This window comes from Gekko japonicus, unplaced genomic scaffold, assembly GCF_001447785.1.
Source record: "Gekko japonicus isolate JY-2015 unplaced genomic scaffold, Gekko_japonicus_V1.1 scaffold908, whole genome shotgun sequence".
Taxonomy (NCBI): Eukaryota; Metazoa; Chordata; class Lepidosauria; order Squamata; family Gekkonidae; genus Gekko; species Gekko japonicus.
In genome coordinates this window covers 301,123-323,162 of record NW_015172030.1, presented here as the reverse complement: position 1 = coordinate 323,162, position 22,040 = coordinate 301,123, and the positions used below count along the sequence as shown (strand labels likewise).

The window sequence follows — 22,040 nt, the reverse complement described above, 5'->3', positions numbered from 1 at the left end:
AGACGAAAAAATCTAAAGTTTGACGTCTATATTGTTTTATACTGGTAACAAGACAAATGTGGACAATCGCGACCTGATCAGTGAACAAATGTAAAGAAAACAGTCGTGAGAGTGTGACCCACAAATCAAGCAGTCAACAAGACTTGTAAAGAAAATGCTTTCTGTATATTAAGGTCAACGAGCACTACAACACAATAAACAAATTCCTTCGAATCATAAGAAAATCCTAGTGTGAAAATACATCATCAACATTGTCTCCGGATTATATAACGATGTTTCAAAATTGGATCTTTCTCAGGAAATATTAGAGTAGTACAAAAGCTCTCTTGCTCATAAAGTGGTTTTACAAAAAGTCAGGAAAGTTAATACATTTAGATAAGACACTGATCTCAATAAATATTCAGGCTCAAATATGCTGCTCTGTGGTGTCTTCGGAAAAGACATATGTGAATCGCCACATTCACTTTCAGTGTTAAGCTCGAGACAAGGAAGGCTTCTCCGAGCCAACTTATCATTGGTCGGCCCACAACAGCGACCAATCAGAATGGGACTAATTCACTGCGAGGGAAGAACGCTCATTGGACTTTATCTACACAACCTCATTGGTTGTTGTCTGAAAGCAGGCGTGGCTACGTTAGCCCAGGAACGTTAAAAAGAAGCCTAGCTCCCAATCAGTGTTCCCTCTAAGCTGTGGAGTCTTGTGAGCAAAAATTCTACTTTGGGGGCTACTGGCATTCAAGTGGTGAGCAAGTGATTTGGCTACTGCATAAATTAATTTGCTCTGGAGCCCTCCTCCGTGAGCTAAGACAAAAATGTGTGAAGCCGGAGGCTAAAAAGCTGTGAGCTACTTTACACTAACTCAGCTTAGAGGGAACACTGCTCCCAATGTAGAACTGTTCTGGTTATGACTTGTTGCAAGCGTTTGTTCGTGCCTACAATAAAGCTGTTCGCTTTGTTGAAATCACTCTACGGATCTTTGTTAGCAGTGATCTAACAGTCTCACTGGTAACAACATCTCTATGGTGTCCTTGTTTTGTTATTTCAACTTTTGCACCATGGTCCTTCTGTTTGATTCCAAGAAGTCTGGCCAGTAGCTGTGCCTTGTTAGGTGCCCAAGCTGGAGCTCTGCTCTGTTTGCCTTCTTTCGGGGGGTGGGGGGAGTGTTTGCTTGAAGCTGCTTTGCCACCTTTACCACTCCGCTGCCAGCGGTAAGGAAGGGAAACAGAACAGGAAGCAAATACCGAGAAGGACTGGAGAAGGGGAATTGATGATCTGCACTCCCCCCACTTTCATCCCGGGAACTTCCTTCTCTGTAGGGCACAGGGAGTTCCTTCTCCCCACAGGTCACACCTAATTGCAGACCTCTTAGGCTTCAGAATCAGCCCCAGAGGTTGTGGGTCACACCCCTGGGGTCCTTCTCTTCTTGGTGCAAGCGTTCTCACGGCTTCTTCTTTCTGCAGGTTGCCATCCAGTTGAACGACACCCACCCCGCCCTGGCTATTCCGGAGCTGATGAGGGTGTTCTTGGACATTGAGAAGCTCCCGTGGTCCAAGGTCAGTGCTCTTTCCGGGAAGGCTCCGCCCGTGGAGCGCCAGTTTGGGACATCTGGCACCAGCCCCCCACCTCCGTTTTCCAGCGCCTTCGCTTCTCAGTTCCGCCCCACTGTTTCCCCCTCTCCCGTTTTAGAAAGGCTTCCTCTGCTTTGTGTTCCAGTTTGGTGTGGTGGTGAGGAGTGCGGACTCTAATCTGGGAGAACCACGTTTGATTCCCTACTTCTCTGCGTGCAGCTGCTGGTGTGACCTTGGGTCAGCCACAAGTTCTCTTGAGCAGTTCTCAAAAGAGCTCTCCTTCCGGTTTGGTTAGGAGCGTGGCCTCTAATCTGGGAGAACCGGGTTTGATTTCCCACTTCTCTACATGCAGCCAGCTGGGTGACTTTGGGTCAGTCACAAGTTCTCTTGGAGCTGTTCTTGCAAGGGCAGTCCTCGAGAGAGCTCTCAGCCCCTCCCACCTGTTGGTAGGGGGGGGAGGGAAAGGAGATTGTAAGCCACTCTGAGACTCCTTCCGGTCGTGAAGGGCAAGGTAGAAATCCAGTCTCTTCTTCCTTTTTTTTTTTTTTAAATTCCCTCTCCTAAAAAGGAGAGAAATTTTATTTTTTTACAATTCAGAAAGTTAGGAAGGGTATATAGAGGGGTAAAGAAAAGAGTTGAGTGATGTTAGTGCATTAGTATATTAATCTTTTAGTATTAAAAGTTAAAGTCAATGGCTTCTTCTGCAGTTGGACAATCTTCTTTTCTTCTCTCTCTGTTAACAACAAACAATTAATATGTTAGTAATGTCCTTCTGGGATTAATATTGTTTTTAAAGTATAATCCGAAAAAGTCTTTAGACTATGGGGTCTTTCCCTTTCTTGTCTCTTAGGTTATATTTTGAACCAGTCGCTCCTTTAGCTTCCTCGTCCTTCACCTCTCCCTCTGAGCTGCTGTCTTCCCCACTAAGCCCCGACATCCACTTGGCAAGTTCTGCCTCTTCTTCTGTACTGGCGTGCCTCTTCAAAAAGTCTTGAGCCTTGAAGATAGAGTCTATCTTTTCTCTTCTGTCTTTAAATTTAAAGACCAATCCTTCGGGCACCAACCATTTATAACCGGTCTGATGATTTTGTAAGAACATGGTCAATCCTTTATATTCCTTTCTTTTCATTCTGATTTCAAATGGGACATCTTTCAAAATCCCGATCGGTTGATCTCCAATTTTCAAGGGTGTTGCTGAAGCTGCTTTTAAAATCTGGTCTCGGAGACGTTGCTTTGTGAATTTCACAACCACTTCCACTGGCAACTTATTTTTCTTTGTAAAGTTGGAATAGGCTGTATAAGCCAAATCCATCTCTTCTTTTATATTCTCAGCTTCGTTGCCAGTCAGTGGTGCTAAAGCCGTTGCCAAAATGTCTCTGAGATCCTCTCCTTTCTCCTCTCTCAACCCTTGAAATCGAAGAGTTAATTTCGCTTTCTCCATTTGAAGTAGTAACAGTTTATTATCCTGTTTTTCTTGGTGCTTTTCCACTTTAATGACCTTCTTCTTAACTTTCTGTACTTCTTCTGATGATGCCAAACATTTCTTTGCGATATTGTCTACCTTTTCGGCTGTCTCTGTCATTTTTCTCTGTTGAACACCATAGGCACTTTCCATACTATCCAGTTTCTGGTTGATTTTTTGCAGTTCCTCCAGCAGATGGCGCGCAAGATCACTTTCTTGTTGATTGACAGCAGTTCCCACAGGGGAAGGGCTAGGACGGGAAGTCCCTCCTGTCTTCTTTGTCTGCTTCTCCAACAGTTTTCTCTGCCCCGCCATGTTTCACTTTTGTTTATACTTTAAAAGTTCATGCTATGCCACTCGGGGATGCCTCTCTCTTCGCCGCTTTCCTCTCCCTCCCAAAAGGTAATACGCTTTTACAACTTTTCACTTCGCCCCCCTCTTTCCTTTTAAAAAGTCTCTCACTCGGGTGGGGGGGGGATTCCTCCCTCCCTTCTTCCGCCTCCCGGGGGGACGAAGCCCGCTTATTCCGCCGCTTTTATTTCAATCGCCAACTTACAGTACATCGCTTATCTCATAGTTCGGACTGAACTTTAGCGCTCCACCACTCCGCTGTTCCGGTGGCGTTGCTAGTCCCCATAAGGGGCAAGTCGCAGCCGGGGCCGTTTGGGGTAGAGGGAGAGCCTCAATTCCCGACCTTCTGGCCGGCAAGAGGCTTCTCCCCAAAGCACCCTCTGGTTCGGAGCCTTTTCACCAAGGCTCCTTAGGATCTCCGCATACGTGGGACCCCCCCAGACTGCGCTTGGGCGATCCGGCTCTGGGAGCGTCCCGAGACCCGGTCGCCATTCGCGCCGCCGCGGCCGGAAGTGCAGTCTCTTCTTCTTCCTGACCATGTGACTGAGGCTTGATATTTTTTCATGGTGACTCTGGTGAGACCAGAGATAACTCGCCTGTGGGACTTCGTACAGCTGCCGCATCTCATTGGGTCCAGGCTTCTACCTGGGCAACACAGACCAGCTCTGCATGCCACGTCGCTGCCTGGCACAGACGGGCCCCTCAGTGCAAACGCCCACGGCTGAGTATCTGTTGCTTGGCCAGACCCTTCTTTAGAGTGCAGCCTGGGTTGCAAGACTAGGTTGCCAATCTGCAGGCAGAGCCCGGAGATCCCCTGGAATTACAAGGGATCTCCAGGAAGCAGAGATCAGTGTCCCCTGGAGTAAATGGAAGCTTTGGGAAGTGAACTCTACGGCATTAAAACCCACGGAGCTCTACGATCCCTTCCCCTAATTGTACCCTCGCTAGGCTCCACCCCCAAATCTCCAGGAATCTTCTGACCCAGAGCTGGCAACCCTAGTTGCAGGTCAGGAAGAGGAGCAGAAGGAGAAGAGCTGCCTGCCGCTATGATTTGGCAGCTCGGGCACTGATATCCTGTTCCTGTGTTGGGCTGCAGGTGTGTTGGAAGAGCAGTTCAGGTTGTCAGAGAGTTGCAGAATGGCTCCCCCTGCTGGCCAGGTGATGAAAGTTGTTTGAGAGTAAAATTGCCTTTCCTTAGGGAAGGGTGCCTGTAGCTCTCCATTCAGCCCTGTAGCTAGGGGTTTTGGGGGGAGGGGGCCTTGGGGGGGCCCACCAGCTAATTAAATCAAAGGCTCGGGCAAGGGGGGGGTCTGCTTGGTGCACACTCACACAGCCCCCACTAGAGCCTTCCTCACTCCTTCCCTGAGCCGATCGGTACTCATACTGGTAGGCACTTGTGGGGTTAATTCCTCCATTAAGCTGGGAGCGGAGGAGTTGAAAACAATCCGCTGGCTTTCCTAGTCAGCTGCTTTCTTCCCTCGGAGCTCCGGAGCGCGGGAAGGAAAAAAACCTTCAGAAAGGGTTTTCTTGGCTGCTCCTTGCAAAATGCAAACTACTCGGGACTCCTCTAATCAGCGAGAATCAAACTGCTCACCTCACCCCCTTTTCTTAGTTGCAGCTTTGCTTGGCAGAGAGAACAGAAAAAAAAAAATAATCCTTTTAAAACTCAAGCCGAATTGCTACAATCCGACCAATGTGTGTGGGATTGTAGCAGCGACGCTCCCCCTGTTGGATTTTCTTAGAGGCTTGAGTTTTAAAAGGATTGTTCCCCCTGTTCTCCCTGCCAAGCTGCTGGGTCCTAAAGAGAGTCATTTCATCGCAAACACAGAGATGGTAAGGCGGTCCATCAGGGAGTGAAGGGGCTGGAGGGAAGGGCCCCCGCAAAAACAGTGAGGGGGCCGGGCCCCACGGGCCCCACGTTAGCTACGGGCCTGCCTCTAGCACTTGGGAAGGTCATCTTGAAGCCCTCCTCTGTTAATAGTGAACTGTGGCCTTCGCACCACCGAGCTCTTGAACTATTAGAGCTGGGGGGGAAAGGTGGCAAAGCTAGGCCACACCTCCAGTAGGGACGAGGACTAGAGCAGGGGTGTCGAGCTTATTTTGTTATGAGGGCCGGATCTGACATAAGTGAGACCTTGTTGGGTTGGGCCATGTGTGTCATAAAAGGTAATGCCAGGTGGCGGAGATATAAACTTTATAAAGTTTATATACAAACACAAAGGTGTTTTTTTTTAACTTAAAATAAAAATATGCTTAAAACAGCATTCTTGCAATATTTTTGTTTAGAAGAGAGAAGAGATTGGATTTATACCCCGCCCTTCACTACCCAAAGGTGTCTCAGAGCGGCTTACAAACTCCTTTCCCTTCCCCTCCCCACAACAGACACCCTGTGAGGTGGGTGGGGCAGAAACTGCTCTTTTTCAATGACAGCTGTGCCAGAGCTTGTGACCGACCCAAGGTCACATCAGCAGGTGCAAGTGGAGGAGTGGGGAATCAAACCCGGTTCTCCCAGATTAGAGTCTGCGCACTTAACCACGACACCAAACTGGTTTATTTAGCAGTGTCTGATAACTGACACCTCTTGCTCTGAATTATTGCATCAAAATGTCTGTGCCGCTGCAATCTTGAGTATGCTGTTCAGGTGTGTATCTGTAAGCCGCAAACCTACGATGACGCAGCAGCAGACTGGAAGAAGCAGCAGAAGACAGCCAATTCCACTGCGGGCCTGATAGAAGCCCTCCGGGGGCCTGCTCTGGCCCCCGGGCCGCATGTTTGACACCCCTGGACTAGAGTCCATCACTTAAATTGACAATCTCAGCTGTAAGCAGAGTTGCCAACGTCCAGGTTGATAAAACCATGATACAATTACTCAGTGTAACATTGTGTAGTCAATTATATTGTTTGCCAGACACATTCACATAAACATATACACACAAAGGTTATAATGGAGAACTGTTTTAAATATTTAAAGTCCTCGTACCAAAGTTCAGTTCTAATGATGTCCTTATCAATTTCATCTTGTGTCTATTTAGTCCAAGTGCAGCAACCGTTGAGGCTTTAGGCTAAATATACATGAGAGGAAACTGATAAGGCAATAATTAGAACTGAACTCTGGCACGAGTACTTTATGTAAAACATTTCTCCATTATATCCTTTGTATGTATACGTTTTTGTGAATGTCTTTGTACAGCCAATTATATTGTTTACCAAACGCATTCATATAAACATATCCGTGCAACAGTTATAATGAAGAAATGTTTTAAATAAAGGTCCAGTGCCAAAGTTCTTCTAATTATTTCCTCATCAGTTTCTTCTCATATATATTTAGCCCAAAGCCTCAACAGTTGCTGCACTTGGACTAAATATACAGAAGAAGAAACTGATAAGGAAATAAAACTTTGGTGCGAGCACTTTAAATATTTAAAACATTTCTCCATGATAACCTTTGCATGTGTTTATATGAATGTCTTTGGTAAACCATATAATTGACTGTACAGTGTTACACTGAGTAATTATATCACGGTTGTATTTTGGTTCTTCTCTGCTTTTCCCGTGATCCCTCGTATATTGCAGCCTCCAGGTGGAAGCTGAAGATCTCGAATTACAACCGGTCTCCAGTTATATCAATCACTTGTTTATTCATTTGTTTATCCATTTAAAATGTTTATTCCACTTCTTTAGCTGTTGTAGATTTTCCCTGTTGTCTGGCCATGGCCGTGGTCTTGGCATGGTAGGACCTGACATTTCGCCAGTTGCTGTGACTGGCATCCTCAGAGGTATAACACAGAAAGATGGAGTACTCTCTGGGTCAAGGTGAGAAGAAGAAGAAGGTGAGGTGGCAACCTCAGAGGTATAACACAGAAAGATGGAGGACTCTCTGTGTCAAGGTGAGAAGAAAAATGGTAGGCAGGTAATTTCTTCTCACCTTGACACAGAGAGTCCTCCATCTTTCTGTGTGACACCTCTGAGGATGTCAGTCACAGCTACTGGCGAAATGTCAGGTCCTACAATGCCAAGACCACAGCCAGACAGCCCGGAAAATCTACAACAGCTAATGAACGTCGGCCGTGAAAGCCCTCGACAACGTATTATCCCACTTCTCCTGAAGAAAACGGCTGCTTTGGAAGGCGGACCATGTGGACATTATACCCTGCCGAGGCCCCTCCCCTCCTCAAACCCCACCCTCCACAGGCTCCGCCCCCAAATCCCCAGGTATTTCCGGACGTGGAGCTGGCAACCGGAGTGGTAAGAGATGAGCTGGGGAAAATGCACAGATGGTTCCTCGGAGAACCTGGCTAGAGGGCAGGACGGGGGCAGCCGCTGGCTGTCTTCAGCGGTTGGGATTAAACAAAGGAAGGGCAATTTCTGTGTCGCTTTGCGAGCGCTGCCGATGCAGGTCTCTTTCTGGCATTCTGGCAGTTCGAAAGCAAGAAATTGCAAGAAGATAAATAGGGACCACTTCAGTGGGAAGGTAACAGCGTTCCGTGCGCCTTGGTGTTCAGTCATGCCGGCCACATGACCACGGAAACGTCTTCCGACAGCGCTGGCTCTTCGGCTTTGAAACGGTGATGAGCACCACAACCCTAGAGGCGGACTCGACTGGCTTTCGAGCAAGGGAGCCCTTTGCCTTTACTTTAGAGTCATAGAATCATATAGTTGGAAGCGATCTCCAGGGTCATCTAGTCCAACCCCCTGCACAAGTGCTGGAAAATCACATGCCTGCCTCTCCACACCCGCAGTGACCGCTGTTTCCCGTCCAGAAGATGACCAGAAACCTCCAGGATTGCTTCCTGACCCCAAAGGGGCAATCAGCATGTCCCTGGGTGTGTGAGAAAAGGCCGCGAGAACTAAACACGGAGGCAACCCTTCCTGCCCTCCACTCCCATGGTCTGCCTAAGTTCACAGAATCCACATGGCTGTCAGCTTCTGTTTTAAAAATGGGAGCTGGGAGTGTCAAGATGGTTTGGGGCTCCACATAAACCAAAGGACTATGAATGTCCATGTGAAGCGCGAGCGTCCTTGAGTCCCATAACCCCCAGCAGCCGTGGATGGGCAGTTGCAGGTTTGGACAAGAGGAGCTCCGTAGCAGAGCACGTGCAGCTCTTTGGACGACCAGCTTCTGCCCTGGAGAAGACCTTTGCCTCAGCCTAGGAAAGCAACGGTGCATCCCAATAGAGTGCCCTGGGCTGGGTGGAGGAGGGGTCTGAATGGAGCGAGGTTACTTTGTTAGGACCATCGTAGGCAGCCCTGGGGGGGCGGCCACTGCTTTCCAAACCAAGCCAGGCTGTGAAAGTGGAGGCTGAGCAAAGGCATCAGAAGAGCCCGGCTGGATCAGGCCAGTGGTCCATCCAGTCCAGCATCCTGCCTTACATAGTGGCCAACCAGGTCCTCTGGAGGGCCAACAACAGGGCAGAGAGGCCGAGGCTGGACTGGATGGGCCTTTGACATGATCCGACATTGGCTTCTCTTATGTTCCTATGTCTGGGGCAAGGGATGCTCCATCTTCTTGGTGCTCGGGGGGGGGCTAAAGTGGGAGGGCTTCTAGTGTCCTGGCCCCACTGATGGACCACCTGAGGGCACCTGGTATTTTTGGCCACTGTGTGACAGAGTGTTGGATTGGATGGGCCATTGGCCTGATCCAACATCGGTGTCTCTTATGTTCTTATGTATTCTTGGTGCTTGGGGGGGGGCAAGGTATAGATAATGATTTGGAGTTCATTAATGATTTGGTGTTGGGAGTAAGCAGTGAAGTGGCTAAATTTGCGGATGATACGAAGTTGTTCAGGGTGGTGAAAACCAGTGAGGATTGTGAGGCACTCCAAAGGGATCTGTCAAAGATGGGCAAGTGGGTGTCAACATGGCAAATGGGGTTCAATGTGGCCAAGTGCAAGGTGATGCACATTGGAGCCAAAAATCCTAACTATAAATACACGTTGATGGGGTCTGAGCTGGCAGAGACTGATCAAGAGAGAGATCTTGGAGTTGTAGTAGATAACTCACTGAAAATGTCGAGACAGTGTGTGACTGCAATAAAGAAGGCCAATGCTATGCTGGGGATTATTAGGAAGGGTATTGTAAACAGATCAGCCAATATCATAATGCCGCTATATAAATCAATGGTGCGACCTCATCTGGAATACTGTGTGCAATTCTGGTCACCACACCTTAAAAAGGATATTATAGCTTTGGAAAAAGTGCAGAAAAGAGCAACTCGAATGATAAAAAGGGTTGGAACACTTTCCCTATGAGGAAAGGTTAAGGCGCTTAGGGCTCTTTAGCTTGGAGAAACGACGACTGAGGGGTGACATGATTGAGGTTTCTAAGATTATGCATGGGAAAGAGCAGGTAGAGAAAGAGGTACTTTTCTCCCTTTCTCACAATACAAGAACCCGTGGGCACTCCATGAAATTGCTGAGCGGTCGGGTTAGAACGGATAAAAGGAAGTACTTCTTCACCCAAAGAGTGATTAACACTTGGAATTCACTGCCACAGGAAGTGGTGGCGGCTAGAGGGCTTCTGGTGTCCTGGCCCCACTGGTGGACCTTCTGAGGGCACCTGGTATTTCTGGCCACTGTGTGACCCAGAGTGTTGGACTGGATGGGCCTTTGGCCTGATCCAACATTGGCATCTCTTATGTTCTTATGTTCTTATGACAAGGTCTAGATAGGAACTCTCGGTCTTGGGCAAGTGATGGTCTGTATTCTTGGTCCTTTGGGGGGGGGGCAACAGTGGGAGGGCTTCTGGTGTCCTGGCCCCACTGGTGGACCTTCTGAGGGCACCTGGTATTTCTGGCCACTGTGTGACCCAGAGTGTTGGACTGGATGGGCCTTTGCCCTAATCCAACATTGGCGTCTCTTATGTTCTCATGTTCTTTTGTCTGCCCTGAACCTACTGCCCATCAGCTTCATTGGATGCCCTCAAGTTCTAGTGTTTGGGGAGAGGGAGAAAAAAAAAATCTCCTTTTCAACTCTCTTCACCCCTGCCATGTATAATTTTCCAGACCTCTATCGTGTTCCCCCTGCATTGTGAGTGTAACTAGGCACAGCACCATGTTATAGGATGGAGTTTATTGTGGTTTTAAATGTTGTATTTTACTATATGTTTTATTGTATTTTATATCTCGGCTTTGCCGCATGTGAGCCACCCTGAGCCTTTGGGAGGGCGGGATACAAATCAAATAAATAAAATAAATAAGGGTGTCTCCATAGAATGGCCTCCTCCTCTATGTGCTTGTGTACTGGGGAAGGTTAGAGAGGGCGGGGATCTTGTTTGGGGAAGCGTGTTCTTTATTGCAGCTAACATGAAAGCCTGCAAATTGTTCAGGCCCTTACTTGGGTTTTTTTTTACTCTTTACTGTGTCTTTTTTTACTTTTTACTGGAGCCGCGGTGGCTCAAGTGGTTAAGACGCTAAACTGCAGGCTGTGGAAGGTCGATAGTTCAGCAGTTTGAGACCCGAGTAGCCGCATGACGGAGTGAGCTCCCGTCTCTAGTTTCCAGCTCCTGCCAACCTAGCAGTTCGAAAGCAAGACATTGCAAGTAGATAAATAGGTACCACTTCGGTGGGAAGGGAACAGCGTTCCGTGCGCCTTGGTGTTTTAGTCATGTCGGCCACATGACCATGGAAACGTCTTCGGACAGCGCTGGCTCTTTGGCTTTGAAACGGAGTTGAGCACCGCAACCCTAGAGTCCGATTCGACTGGCTTTCGAGCAAGGAAACCTTTACCTTTACCTTTACTTTACTGTGTCCCCAGTTTCTGGCGAGCAGCTCTCAAGGGCGGGGCCTTATTTGTGTCGGCATCTTATTTGAGGTGGCTCCTCCCTGTATCTATTTGGTTGGAGCCTGTCACATTTTAACCACAGCCTTCCTTTACCGTTCTCCCTTCCATGTTATTCTTCCAACAGCCCTGCGAGGTAGGCTAGGCTGAAGGGGGGAGAGAGGAAGAGAGCGCCACTGCACCACATGGGATCTGTCCTACCACCACCCCTCTGCTCTCTTCTCTTCCCGGCTGTCACTTTCCCAGCTGAGCCTCCTGACTTCCTGTTCCTTCCATGGCAGGCCTGGGACATCACCACGCGGACCTTTGCCTACACAAACCACACCGTCCTCCCCGAAGCTCTTGAGCGCTGGCCAGTCGACCTGGTGGAGAAGCTCCTCCCGAGACACCTGCAGATCATCTATGAAATAAACCAGCGGCACCTGGACGTAAGTCGGGCTTCCATGGATAGGCTCCGGTTTTAATTGGCCAACGGGGGGGGGGGGGGGGGGGGTAGAAGAAAGTCCCCAAAACCACTCCTGTGGCTGTATGAATATTTATCACTTGGCGTTGGGGACCCCTGGAGTCAGCCATATTGAGATGGCTGGATGAACGGGGTTTTTTGCTGTGAAGCACCCTTGTACATGTTGATTGGGAAGCCAAAAATCACTGGGGCAGTGATGTTCTGTATTCTTGGTTCTTGGGGGGCAACAGTGGGAGGGCTTCTGGAGTTCTGGCCCCACTGATGGACCTCCTAATGGCACCTGGTACTTTTGGCCACTGTGTGACACAAGAGTGTTGGACTGGATGGGCCACTGGTCTGATCCAACATGTCTTCTCTTGTGTTCTTATGTCTGGGACAGTGATGCTGTATATTCTTAGTGCTTGGGGGGCAAAAGTGGGAGGGCTTCTGGAGTTCTGGCCCTGCCGGTGGACCTTCTGATGGCCCCTGGGTTTTGGCCACTGTGTGGAGCAAAGTGTTAGATTGGATGGGCCATTGGCCTGATCCAACATGGCTTCTCTTATGTTATTATGTCTGGGGCAGTGATGCTCTGGCTTGTTGGTGCGGGGGGGGGCAACAGTGGGAGGGCTTCTGGAGGTCCGGCCCCGCTGGTGGAACTCCTGATGACACCTGCTATTTTTGGCCACTGTGTGACATAGAGTGTTGGACTGGATGGGCCATTGGCCTGATCCAGCATGGCTTCTCTGGTGGTCTCACAATTATGGTTTAGTAGAAAAAAGTCCTGTGACCATAAGCATATCTTTCACTTGAATACTTATTGTAGCATTATTTTCCCTGTCCGGCTTTGGGGACTGTATTTGGCTGGAAAGGTGGCACATAAATGTTTTAGGCCGATAAATATTGGCCATTCCAAGCTTCGGTTGATGCATGTGGGTTTCGGTGACTGAAAGCTTCCAAAGCAGATGTGACGACTCTTTCCCCAGTTTCTGATTTGCAGCTGTCTTTGTGTTTGGCACCTTATTTGTGGCCGCTCCTCCCTGCATAGGTTCGATTGGAGCCTGTCACATTTTAATCATCGCCTTCCTTTAGGGTTCTCCAGACTCCGAGGACTCTACCCTGCAAGCAAACCGGTCCAGAGCCTGGTTTTAGCGTTAGCTGTCCCGAAACTGGGTGTGTCCCCCGCCTCGAGAAATGAAGATGAGCGGACAACCTCACCGGGAAGCCTGCAGCTTCCGTACAAACTGAGTCGGTGACGTGGCTTTTCCTCTTTTCCCCTCGCTTGCAGAGAATCTCGATCATGTTCCCGAAGGACGTTGACCGCATCAGGCGGATGTCTCTGATCGAGGAGGAAGGGGTCAAGCGCATCAACATGGCACATCTTTGCATCGTCGGCTCTCATGCCGTCAACGGGGTGGCGAAGATCCACTCGGATATCGTCAGGACTCAAGTGTAAGTAACGTTGTGTCTTTTGGTGTAGTGGTTAGGAGTGTGGACTCTAATCTGGGAGAACCGGGTTTGATTCCCCACTCCTCCACTTGCAACCAGCTGGGTGACCTTGGGCAAGCCATAGTTCTGACAAGAGCTGTCCTTGAAAGGGCAGTTCTCGTAAGTCTCAGCCCCACCTACCTCACAGGGTGTCTGTTGTGGGGAGGGGAAGGGAAAGGAGTTTGTAAGCCGCTCTGAGACTCCTTCGGGTAGTGAAGGACCGGGTACAAATTCAATCTCTTCTTCTTCTTGAAAAAAAGCAGTTTCTGTCAGAGCTCTCTCAGCCCCACCCGCCTCACAGGCAATGCTCCCTCTAAGCTGTGGAGTCCTGTGAGCAAAGATTCACCTTTGTGAGCTGCCGGCATTCAAGTTGTGAGCTAGCGATTTGACTGCTGCATAAATCAGTTTGCTCTGGAGCTAAGACAAAAATGTGTGAGATGGAGGCTAAAAAACTATGAGCTAGCTCACACTAACTCAGCTTAGAGGGAACACTGCTCACAGGGTGTCTGTTGTGGGGAGGGGAAGGGAAAGGAGTTTGTAAGCCGCTCTGAGACTCCCTTGAGTAGTGAAGGGCAGGGTTAAAATCCAATCTCCTCCTCCTCGTCTTCCTCCTCCTCGAGAACGGGTGGAGCATGAGTGAGAAGGGGTGATTTGGGTGTCCTGAACTGGCAGTTCTGAGAAAATCAGAAACGAGGGTTCTGATCGAAGCGTGAGTCACAGCCGCTCTGTCACAGGGTTGGGTTCTGTTCTCATCGGACATTACAAAAGAGTCGATGTCCTCTTTGTTGGCTGAGCTTGGTGGGAAATTATGCATGCGCATCGCGTAGTCTGGACGGTGTGGATGTCGGATGCAGGGTTGCCAGATCAGGGTGGGGGGATTCCTGGAGATTTTGAGGGGGTGGAGCCTGAGGAGGGTGGGGTTTGGGGAGGGGAGGGGCTTCAACAGGGTCCAGTGCCATAGACCCCACCTTCCAGTGCAGCCGTTTTCTCCACGCAAAAGTCCAGGAGCACCTTAACATCTAGCAACATTTGTGGCAGGATACAAGATTTCATGACCCACTGCTAACTTCTTCAGAAAATGTAAGAACGTAAGAGAAGCCAATGTTGGATCAGGCCAATGGCCCACCTAGTCCAACACTCTGTCACACAGTGGCCAGAAATACCTGGTGCCATCAGGGGGTCCAGCAGTGGGGCCAGGACATTAGAAGCCCTCCCACTGTTGACCCCCCCCCAAGCACCAAGAAGACAGAGCATCCCTTGCCCCAGCCTGAGAGTTCCTATCTATACCTTGTGGCTAATAGCCACTGATGGACCTCTGCCCCATATGTTTATCCAATTCCCTCTTAAAGCTGTCCTTGCTTGTAGCCACCGCCACCTCCTGTAGCAGTCAATTCCATGTGTGAATCACTCTTTGGATGAAGAAGTCCTTCCTTTTCTCCGTTCTGCTCCGCAATTTCATGGAGTGCCCACGAGTTCTTGTATTGTGAGAAAGGGAGAAAAGTACTTCTTTCTCTACCTGCTCTTTCCCATGCATAATCTTATAAACCTCAATCATGTCTCCCCTCAGTCGTCGTTTCTCCAAGCTAAAGAGCCCTAAGCGCCTTAACCTTTCCTCATAGGGAAAGTGTTCCAACCCTTTTATCATTCGAGTTGCCCTTTTCTGCACTTTTTCCAAAGCTACAATATCCTTTTTAAGGTGTGGTGACCAGAATTGCACACAGTACTCCAGATGAGGTCGCACCATCGATTTATATAGGGGCATTATGATATTGGCTGATCTGTTTTCAGTACCCTTCCTAATAATCCCCAGCATAGCATTGGCCTTTTTTTATTGCAGTCACACACTGTCTCGACATTTTCAGTGAGTTATCTACTACGACTCCAAGATCATAATATTTGATACCAATATTTAGACAACATAAAGAGAATAAAGCATAAAATTGTTTTACCATAAGCGTATATTTATTGTACACAGTGATATGTATTTTTGTATGCCCACCTGGAGGTTGGCAACACTATTTGGATGCCCTGGAGTGGAGATGCATTTTCCCAAGAGATTGCTGTGTCGCCTGCCAGGCAGTAAGGGAGGGAGGAGGGAAAAGGAACTGTATTCCGAAATAGGTGGGCGAGAGGGAAGGAAGGGTCCTGTCCCAGCTCTGAGCCAGAGAGGAACTCTGGGAAAGCGGCACTGGATTCAGAATACAGTCACTGCTTCTAATTTGAAGCGGGGTAGCTGTGATCCCTGCCTGATCCCAGCAAAACCCGCCCTCCAGTAGGCTCAGGAGGCCGGGAGACTTCCCTCCTAAGAGCGTGAGGCTAAGCCGTGACCTTTGTCCCGCTCGCTTCTCGCAGGTTCAAGGACTTTGCCGAAATCGAGCCGGAGAAGTTTCAGAACAAGACCAACGGCATCACTCCCCGGCGCTGGCTTCTCCTTTGCAACCCGGGCCTGGCCGAATTAATCGCGGAGGTAACCAGAGGCCCGTCAGCCTCGCAGGAAGGGTTCTTGCCGGGAAGGAAATCACTCCTCTTTTACGATGCCCGTCCTCCCCAGTAACTTGCGGCCAACGCTCCTGGTCTTTTCTCCTCTCTCCCTTTATTTATTTTATTTGATTGATCGACTTGGTTCCTACTCTGTCTTCCTCACAGGGACGTCAGGCAGGTTACACCTAGTGAGCCAGTACAGAGACAAAGAACGGGACACTCAGTAGCCAAGGCATTCGGATATTACAAGTCTGGCGCCACCAGAAAGAACTGGAGCAGCGCATAAGTTTGGTGTGGTGGTTAAGTGCGCGGACTCTAATCTGGAGAACCGGGTTTGATTCCCCACTCCTCCTCCACATGCAGCCAGCTGGGTGGCCTTGGGTCAGTCACAAGTTCTCGCAGAGCCCCACCTGCCTTTCAAAAGGGACTGTTGCGAGGAGAGGAAGGGGAAGGCGATTAGAAGCCACTCCGAGACTCCTTTGGGTGATGAAGAGCAGGGTACGAAACCAACTCTTTTTCTCCTCTTGCAGAAAATAGGAGAGGAGTACGTGAAGGACCTGAGCCAGCTGACAAAGTTGCACAAGTTTGTGAATGACGATATCTTCATCCGAGAAGTCTCCAAAGTGAAGCAGGTGAGGATGGAGCGCCAGTCAGGAGTACATTTATTTATTTATTTATTATTTTATTCAATTTATACCCCGCCCTCCCCGGGGTATAAATTTGACTCCTGCCCTTCAAAAAAAAAACCCGGTGCGTCTCTGTGCTGCAAAATGGCTCTTCATGTACGACGGGCTTCTCCCTTAGGAACTCCCTTTGGAGATGGGAGTAAGCAGTGAAGTGGCTAAATTTGCGGATGATACAAAGTTGTTCAGGGTGGTGAAAACCAGTGAGGATTGTGAGGCACTCCAAGGGGATCTGTCAAGGATGGGCGAGTGGGCGTCAACATGGCAAATGGGGTTCAATGTGGCCAAGTGCAAGGTGATGCACATTGGAGCCAAAAATCATAAATATAAATACACATTGATGGGGTCTGAACTGGCAGAGACTGAGCAAGAGAGAGATCTTGGAGTTGTAGTGGATAACTCACTGAAAATGTCGAGACAGTGTGTGACTGCAATAAAGAAGGCCAATGCTATGCTGGGGATTATTAGGAAGGGTATTGAAAACAGATCAGCCAATATAATAATGCCCCTATATAAATCAATGGTGAGACCTCATTTGGAATACTGTGTGCAGTTCTGGGCACCACACCTTAAAAAGGATATTATAGCTTTGGAAAAAGTGCAGAAAAGGGCAACTCGAATGATAAAAGGGTTGGAACACTTTCCCTATGAGGAAAGGTTAAAGCGCTTAGGGCTCTTTAGCTTGGAGAAAAGACGACTGAGGGGTGACATGATCGAGGTTTATAAGATTATGCATGGAAAAGAGCAGGTAAAGAAAGAGGTACTTTTCTCCCTTTCTCACAATACAAGAACTCGTGGGCACTCCATGAAACTGCAGAGCGGTCGGGTTAGAACGGATAAAAGGAAGTACTTCTTCACCCAAAGAGTGATTAACACATGGAATTCACTGCCACAGGAAGTGGTGGGTGCTACAAGCATGGACGGCTTCAAAAGGGAATTAGATAAGCATATGGAGCAGAGGTCCATCAGTGGCTATTAGCCACAAGGTATAGCTAGGGGCTCTGGGGCAAGTGATGCTCTGTCTTCTTGGTGCTTGGGGGGGGGGTCAACAGTGGGAGGGCTTCTAATGTCCTGGCCCCACTGCTGGACCTCCTGATGGCACTGGTATTTCTGGCCACTGTGTGACACAGAGTGTTGGACTGGATGGGCCTTTGGCCTGATCCAACATTGGCGTCTCTTATGTTCTTATGTTCTTATAAGTACCAGCATTTTGAATTATGCTCTGCCTATTTGCAGTTATGTACTACCACAACAGTGAAGAAGGGCTGCTCACCTAGTAGTTAGATAGTGAGGTTAAAGAGGTGAGATATGTGATTGAATCCAAAAGTTATTTTTGCCAACAGAAGGTGGGAATTTTTACCAGTTTTCCCTACTACTACCTGCCCCCCTGTGTTCCTGAAGATCGCCTGTGATCCAGTAGCAGGATTTTGAAAAACATACTGAGCTTCAGCCAACAGAGAATGACCCTTGGATCCAACTCATTATATTTATTTCTTCTTCCTTGGAAAAATATGAAAGTATAGTGGAGAAACCATATCCCTGTGACCCTCTGCCCACTACTTACAGATGTTCATCTGGCCTCATGAACCTTGCCTATTTTGAATAAATAGATTTGATAGTTTAAAATATGGCATTTCAAGGATAAGTTTTCCCCCCCTCCACAAATACTAAAGGTAAGATCGTGTAGCAGAATACTTCTTCAGGTACGAAGGATAAGAATGTGTTGCCAATTACTGATATTCTAGTTTATAAGTGCTACATAAAACATTATCCTTTTACTCCCACTGTCTCTTCAGGGTATAAATCCAATCTCTTCTTCTTCTTCTTTTACCTCACAGGGTGTCTGTTGTGGGGAGGGGAAGGGAAAGGAGTTTGTAAGCCGCTCTGAGACTCCTTTGGGTAGTGAAGGGCGGGGTATAAATCCAATCTCTTCTCATCTCTTCTCTTCTTATTCTTCTAATGACTAGAGCGGTACAGCCCCTGTGACCCACTACACTGGCAAAAGATCTTGTGTCTGGAGCTCTGGAGTGGCCGGTTGCTCTTTTAATCCTCCCTCCCTCCCCGCCTGTTTCTCCAGGAAAACAAGGTGAAGTTTGCACAGTACCTGGAGCGGGAATACAAGGTGAAGATCAACCCAGCCTCTATGTTCGATGTGCAGGTCAAGAGGATCCACGAGTACAAGCGGCAGCTGATGAACTGCCTCCACATCATCACCCTGTACAACCGTAAGTCGTGGCCGGGCACCGCCAAACCCGCCAGCAAGAGGGAGGCCTCGGCTGGTTCTTATTTTGGAAGTCTCGGCGTCCTCCGAAGCGCTGGTTTATGGGGAAACAAGACAGTGTGTACAGTTGCGTGCCATTATCCAATCACCGTCAAAATTATCCAGTCACCGTAATAATCCACTACAATAATTCAGGAGCCCGTTTGGTGTCGTGGTTAAGTGCGCGGACTCTAATCTGGGAGAACCGGGTTTGATTCCCCCACTCTTCCACATGCAGCTGCTGGATGACCTTGGGCAAGCCATAGTTCTGGCACGGCTGTTCTTGGAAAAGAGCAGTTCTCAAGAGAGCTCTCTCTCAGCCGCACCTGCCTCACAGGGTGTCTGTTGTGGGGAGGGGAAGGGGGAGGAGTTTGTAAGCCGCTCTGAGACTCCGAGTGAAGGGTGGGGGTATAAATCCAGTCTCCTCCTCCTCCTCCTCTTCTTCTTCTTTTGTCTTCTTTTATCTTCTCAATGTCCTGTCCAGAATTTCACATCCTTCCCGTCAGAGGCTAGGTTCTGTAGCCATTCTCATTAACTGCCAAAGATCTTCCACAACAGAGGAGTATCAACACCTTTAGGGGCTCTGCAGAGGTTTGGTGTAGTGGTTAAGTGTGCAGACTCTAATCTGGGAGAACCGGGTTTGATTCCCCACTCCGCCACTTGCACCTGCCGATGTGACCTTGGGTCAGTCACAAGCTCTGGCACAGCTGTCCTTGAAAAAGAGCCGTTTGTGTCGGAGTTCTCTCAGCCCCACCCACCTCCCAGGGTGTCTGTTATGGGGAGGGGAAGGGAAAGTAGTTTGTAAGCCACTCTGAGACTCCGAGTGAAGGGCGGGGTATAAATCCAATCCTTCTCTTCTTTTCTGGATATGGAAGCTCTAATAGGCATGGGTGGGACTCTTGTCCACGAATCGGTCTAACCCCTTTTATTAAGAACATTAGAAGAGCCCTGCTGGGTCAGACCAGTGGTCCATCTAGAGGAAGAACGAGATTGGATTTATACCCCGCCCTTTACTACCCGAACAAGTCTCAGAGCGGCTTACAAACTCCTTTCCCTTCCCCTCCCCACAACAGACACCCTTTGTACCAGAACTGTTTTTATTAAATATTATTCCAGAGAATTTTAAGAAACCAGATACATATATGATTGTACATGTAATAACTATGGCTAGAATTTTGTATGCAAAATACTGGAAAAAAGAAGTCGTCCCATTAAGGAAGAAATAATTTATAAGCTATTGGAAACAGTGGAAATGGACAAATTAACTTTACAATTACAAGAGAAAAAAGAAGAAATCTTTAAGCAGACTTGGTTACGACTTGGTTATAAATGGATTGAGGATTATCTCCCGAAATGTGTAAATTAGCATTTAAAATCCAAGCTCTATTGTTAAAAAGTTAAACTGATCCAAGTGCATAACAGAAAGATTCTATCTATGTACATTCAAGTAGTTATAATGAGCACAGACGCCATACTTGTTTTATGTTAGTCTTTTTCTCTTTGTAGTTTCCTTTTCTTTCACTTTGAAAAGTTAATAAAATTTTTCGGGGGGGGGGGGGACACCCTTGGGGGTAGGTGGGGCTGAGAGGGCTCTTTACAGAACTGCTCTTGAGAGAACAGCTCTGAAAGAACTTGTGACTGACCCAAGGTCACCCCAGCAGCTGCATTGAGAGGCGTGGGGAGAACCGGGTTTGATTCCCCACTCCTCTGCATGCAGCCAGCTGGGTGACCTTGGGTAAGTCACAGTTGTCTCAGAGCTCTCTCAGAGGTGCTGGTCTAAACAGAGGGGATGGGGGGAGGGGGAGGGCTGCTGGTTCAAGCAGAGGGAGGCTGGGGTCCCGTGGGAAGGGCTGCCTTAAACTCCTGAAAGGGGAGAAGGAAGTTGGGTCCAGCCAGGAGGGCTTAGAAGGAGATACCAAACTGGCTGTTGCTCAGGATTGCACAGAGATGTGCTGGTGCGCGCCTGGGTAGGTCATCTGTGTTGCCATTTCTCTTTTGCAGGCATCAAGCGAGAACCCATGAAGATTGTTGTCCCTAGAACGGTCATCATTGGAGGCAAAGTAAGTGCATCAGAACAGAAGAGCCCTACTGGATCAGACCAGTGAGGGTCCATCCAGTCCAGCATCCTGCCTCACACAGGGGCCAGCCAGTTCCTCTGGAGGGCCAACAACAGGGCAGAGAGGCCCAGGCCTTCATACGAATCTAAGAACAGCCCTTCTGGATCAGACCAGTGGTCCATCCAGTCCAGGATCCTGTCTCACACAGTGGCCAACCAGTTCCTCTGGAGGTCCAACAACAGGGCATAGAGGCCGAGGCCTTCATAAGAACATTAGAAGAGTCCTGCTGGGTCAGACCAGTGAAGGTCCATCTAGTCAAACATCTTCTCTCACACAGGGGTCAGCCAGTTCCTCTGGAGGTCCAACAACAGGGCATAGAGGCCGAGGCCTTCATAAGAACATTAGAAGAGTCCTGCTGGGTCAGACCAGTGAAGGTCCATCTAGTCAAACATCTTCTCTCACACAGGGGTCAGCCAGTTCCTCTGGAGGTCCAACAACAGGGCATAGAGGCCGAGGCCTTCATAAGAACATTAGAAGAGTCCTGCTGGGTCAGACCAGTGAAGGTCCATCTAGTCAAACATCTTCTCTCACACAGGGGTCAGCCAGTTCCTCTGGAGGTCCAACAACAGGGCATAGAGGCCGAGGCCTTCATAAGAACATTAGAAGAGTCCTGCTGGGTCAGACCAGTGAAGGTCCATCTAGTCAAACATCTTCTCTCACACAGGGGTCAGCCAGTTCCTCTGGAGGTCCAACAACAGGGCATAGAGGCCGAGGCCTTCATAAGAACATTAGAAGAGTCCTGCTGGGTCAGACCAGTGAAGGTCCATCTAGTCAAACATCTTCTCTCACACAGGGGTCAGCCAGTTCCTCTGGAGGTCCAACAACAGGGCATAGAGGCCGAGGCCTTCCCCTGAGGTTGCCTCCTGGCTCTGGGACTCAGAGGATTAGTGCCTCTGAAAGTGGAGGGTCCCTTCAGTCACCAGGGCTAGTACCCTGCAGCAGCCATTTTGTGTCAGAGAAGTCCAGAGGCGTCCGCCGGCTCAAAAAGGTTGGGGCCCCCCTCCCTGCCTCAGATTATCACTGTCGTCCTTCCAGGCCGCTCCTGGCTATCACATGGCGAAAATGATCATCAAACTGATCACCTCCGTGGGCCACGTGGTGAACAACGACCCTGTGGTGGGGAACAAGCTGAAGGTCATCTACCTGGAGAACTACCGCGTCTCCCTGGCTGAGAAAGGCAAGGCAACTCCTAAACATGTAATCCTTCCTGTCTGTGAAGGGAGATGGTTTGGTGTTGATGGTTAGAAGCAGGGGTCATTTCGTAGAAAAAGCGGTGCAGGAGCTCATTAGCATAACTCATTAGCATAACTCATTTGCATATGCCACACCCCCTGACATCACCGGAAGTGTGTTCGAAGGCAACACCCACCGCTCAGGCTCCACTGGACTGTTTTGGTTTGCCTACCTATTGGGGGG

General features: G+C 48.8%; 1 protein-coding gene across 2 annotated transcripts in view; it reads left to right on the top strand.

Moving 5' to 3' along the window:
- The window catches only part of PYGL (phosphorylase, glycogen, liver), a 79,162-nt gene that overhangs the window by 43,636 nt on the left and 13,486 nt on the right, over nucleotides 1–22,040 (top strand). For both annotated transcript variants that reach the window (XM_015420607.1, XM_015420608.1), the window contains exons 10-17: nucleotides 1,461–1,553; nucleotides 11,438–11,584; nucleotides 12,884–13,047; nucleotides 15,436–15,550; nucleotides 16,095–16,196; nucleotides 18,325–18,472; nucleotides 20,509–20,567; nucleotides 21,660–21,801. In XM_015420607.1, coding sequence (XP_015276093.1) covers nucleotides 1,461–1,553; nucleotides 11,438–11,584; nucleotides 12,884–13,047; nucleotides 15,436–15,550; nucleotides 16,095–16,196; nucleotides 18,325–18,472; nucleotides 20,509–20,567; nucleotides 21,660–21,801 — 970 coding nt within the window. The remainder of the gene's footprint in view (nucleotides 1–1,460; nucleotides 1,554–11,437; nucleotides 11,585–12,883; nucleotides 13,048–15,435; nucleotides 15,551–16,094; nucleotides 16,197–18,324; nucleotides 18,473–20,508; nucleotides 20,568–21,659; nucleotides 21,802–22,040) is intronic.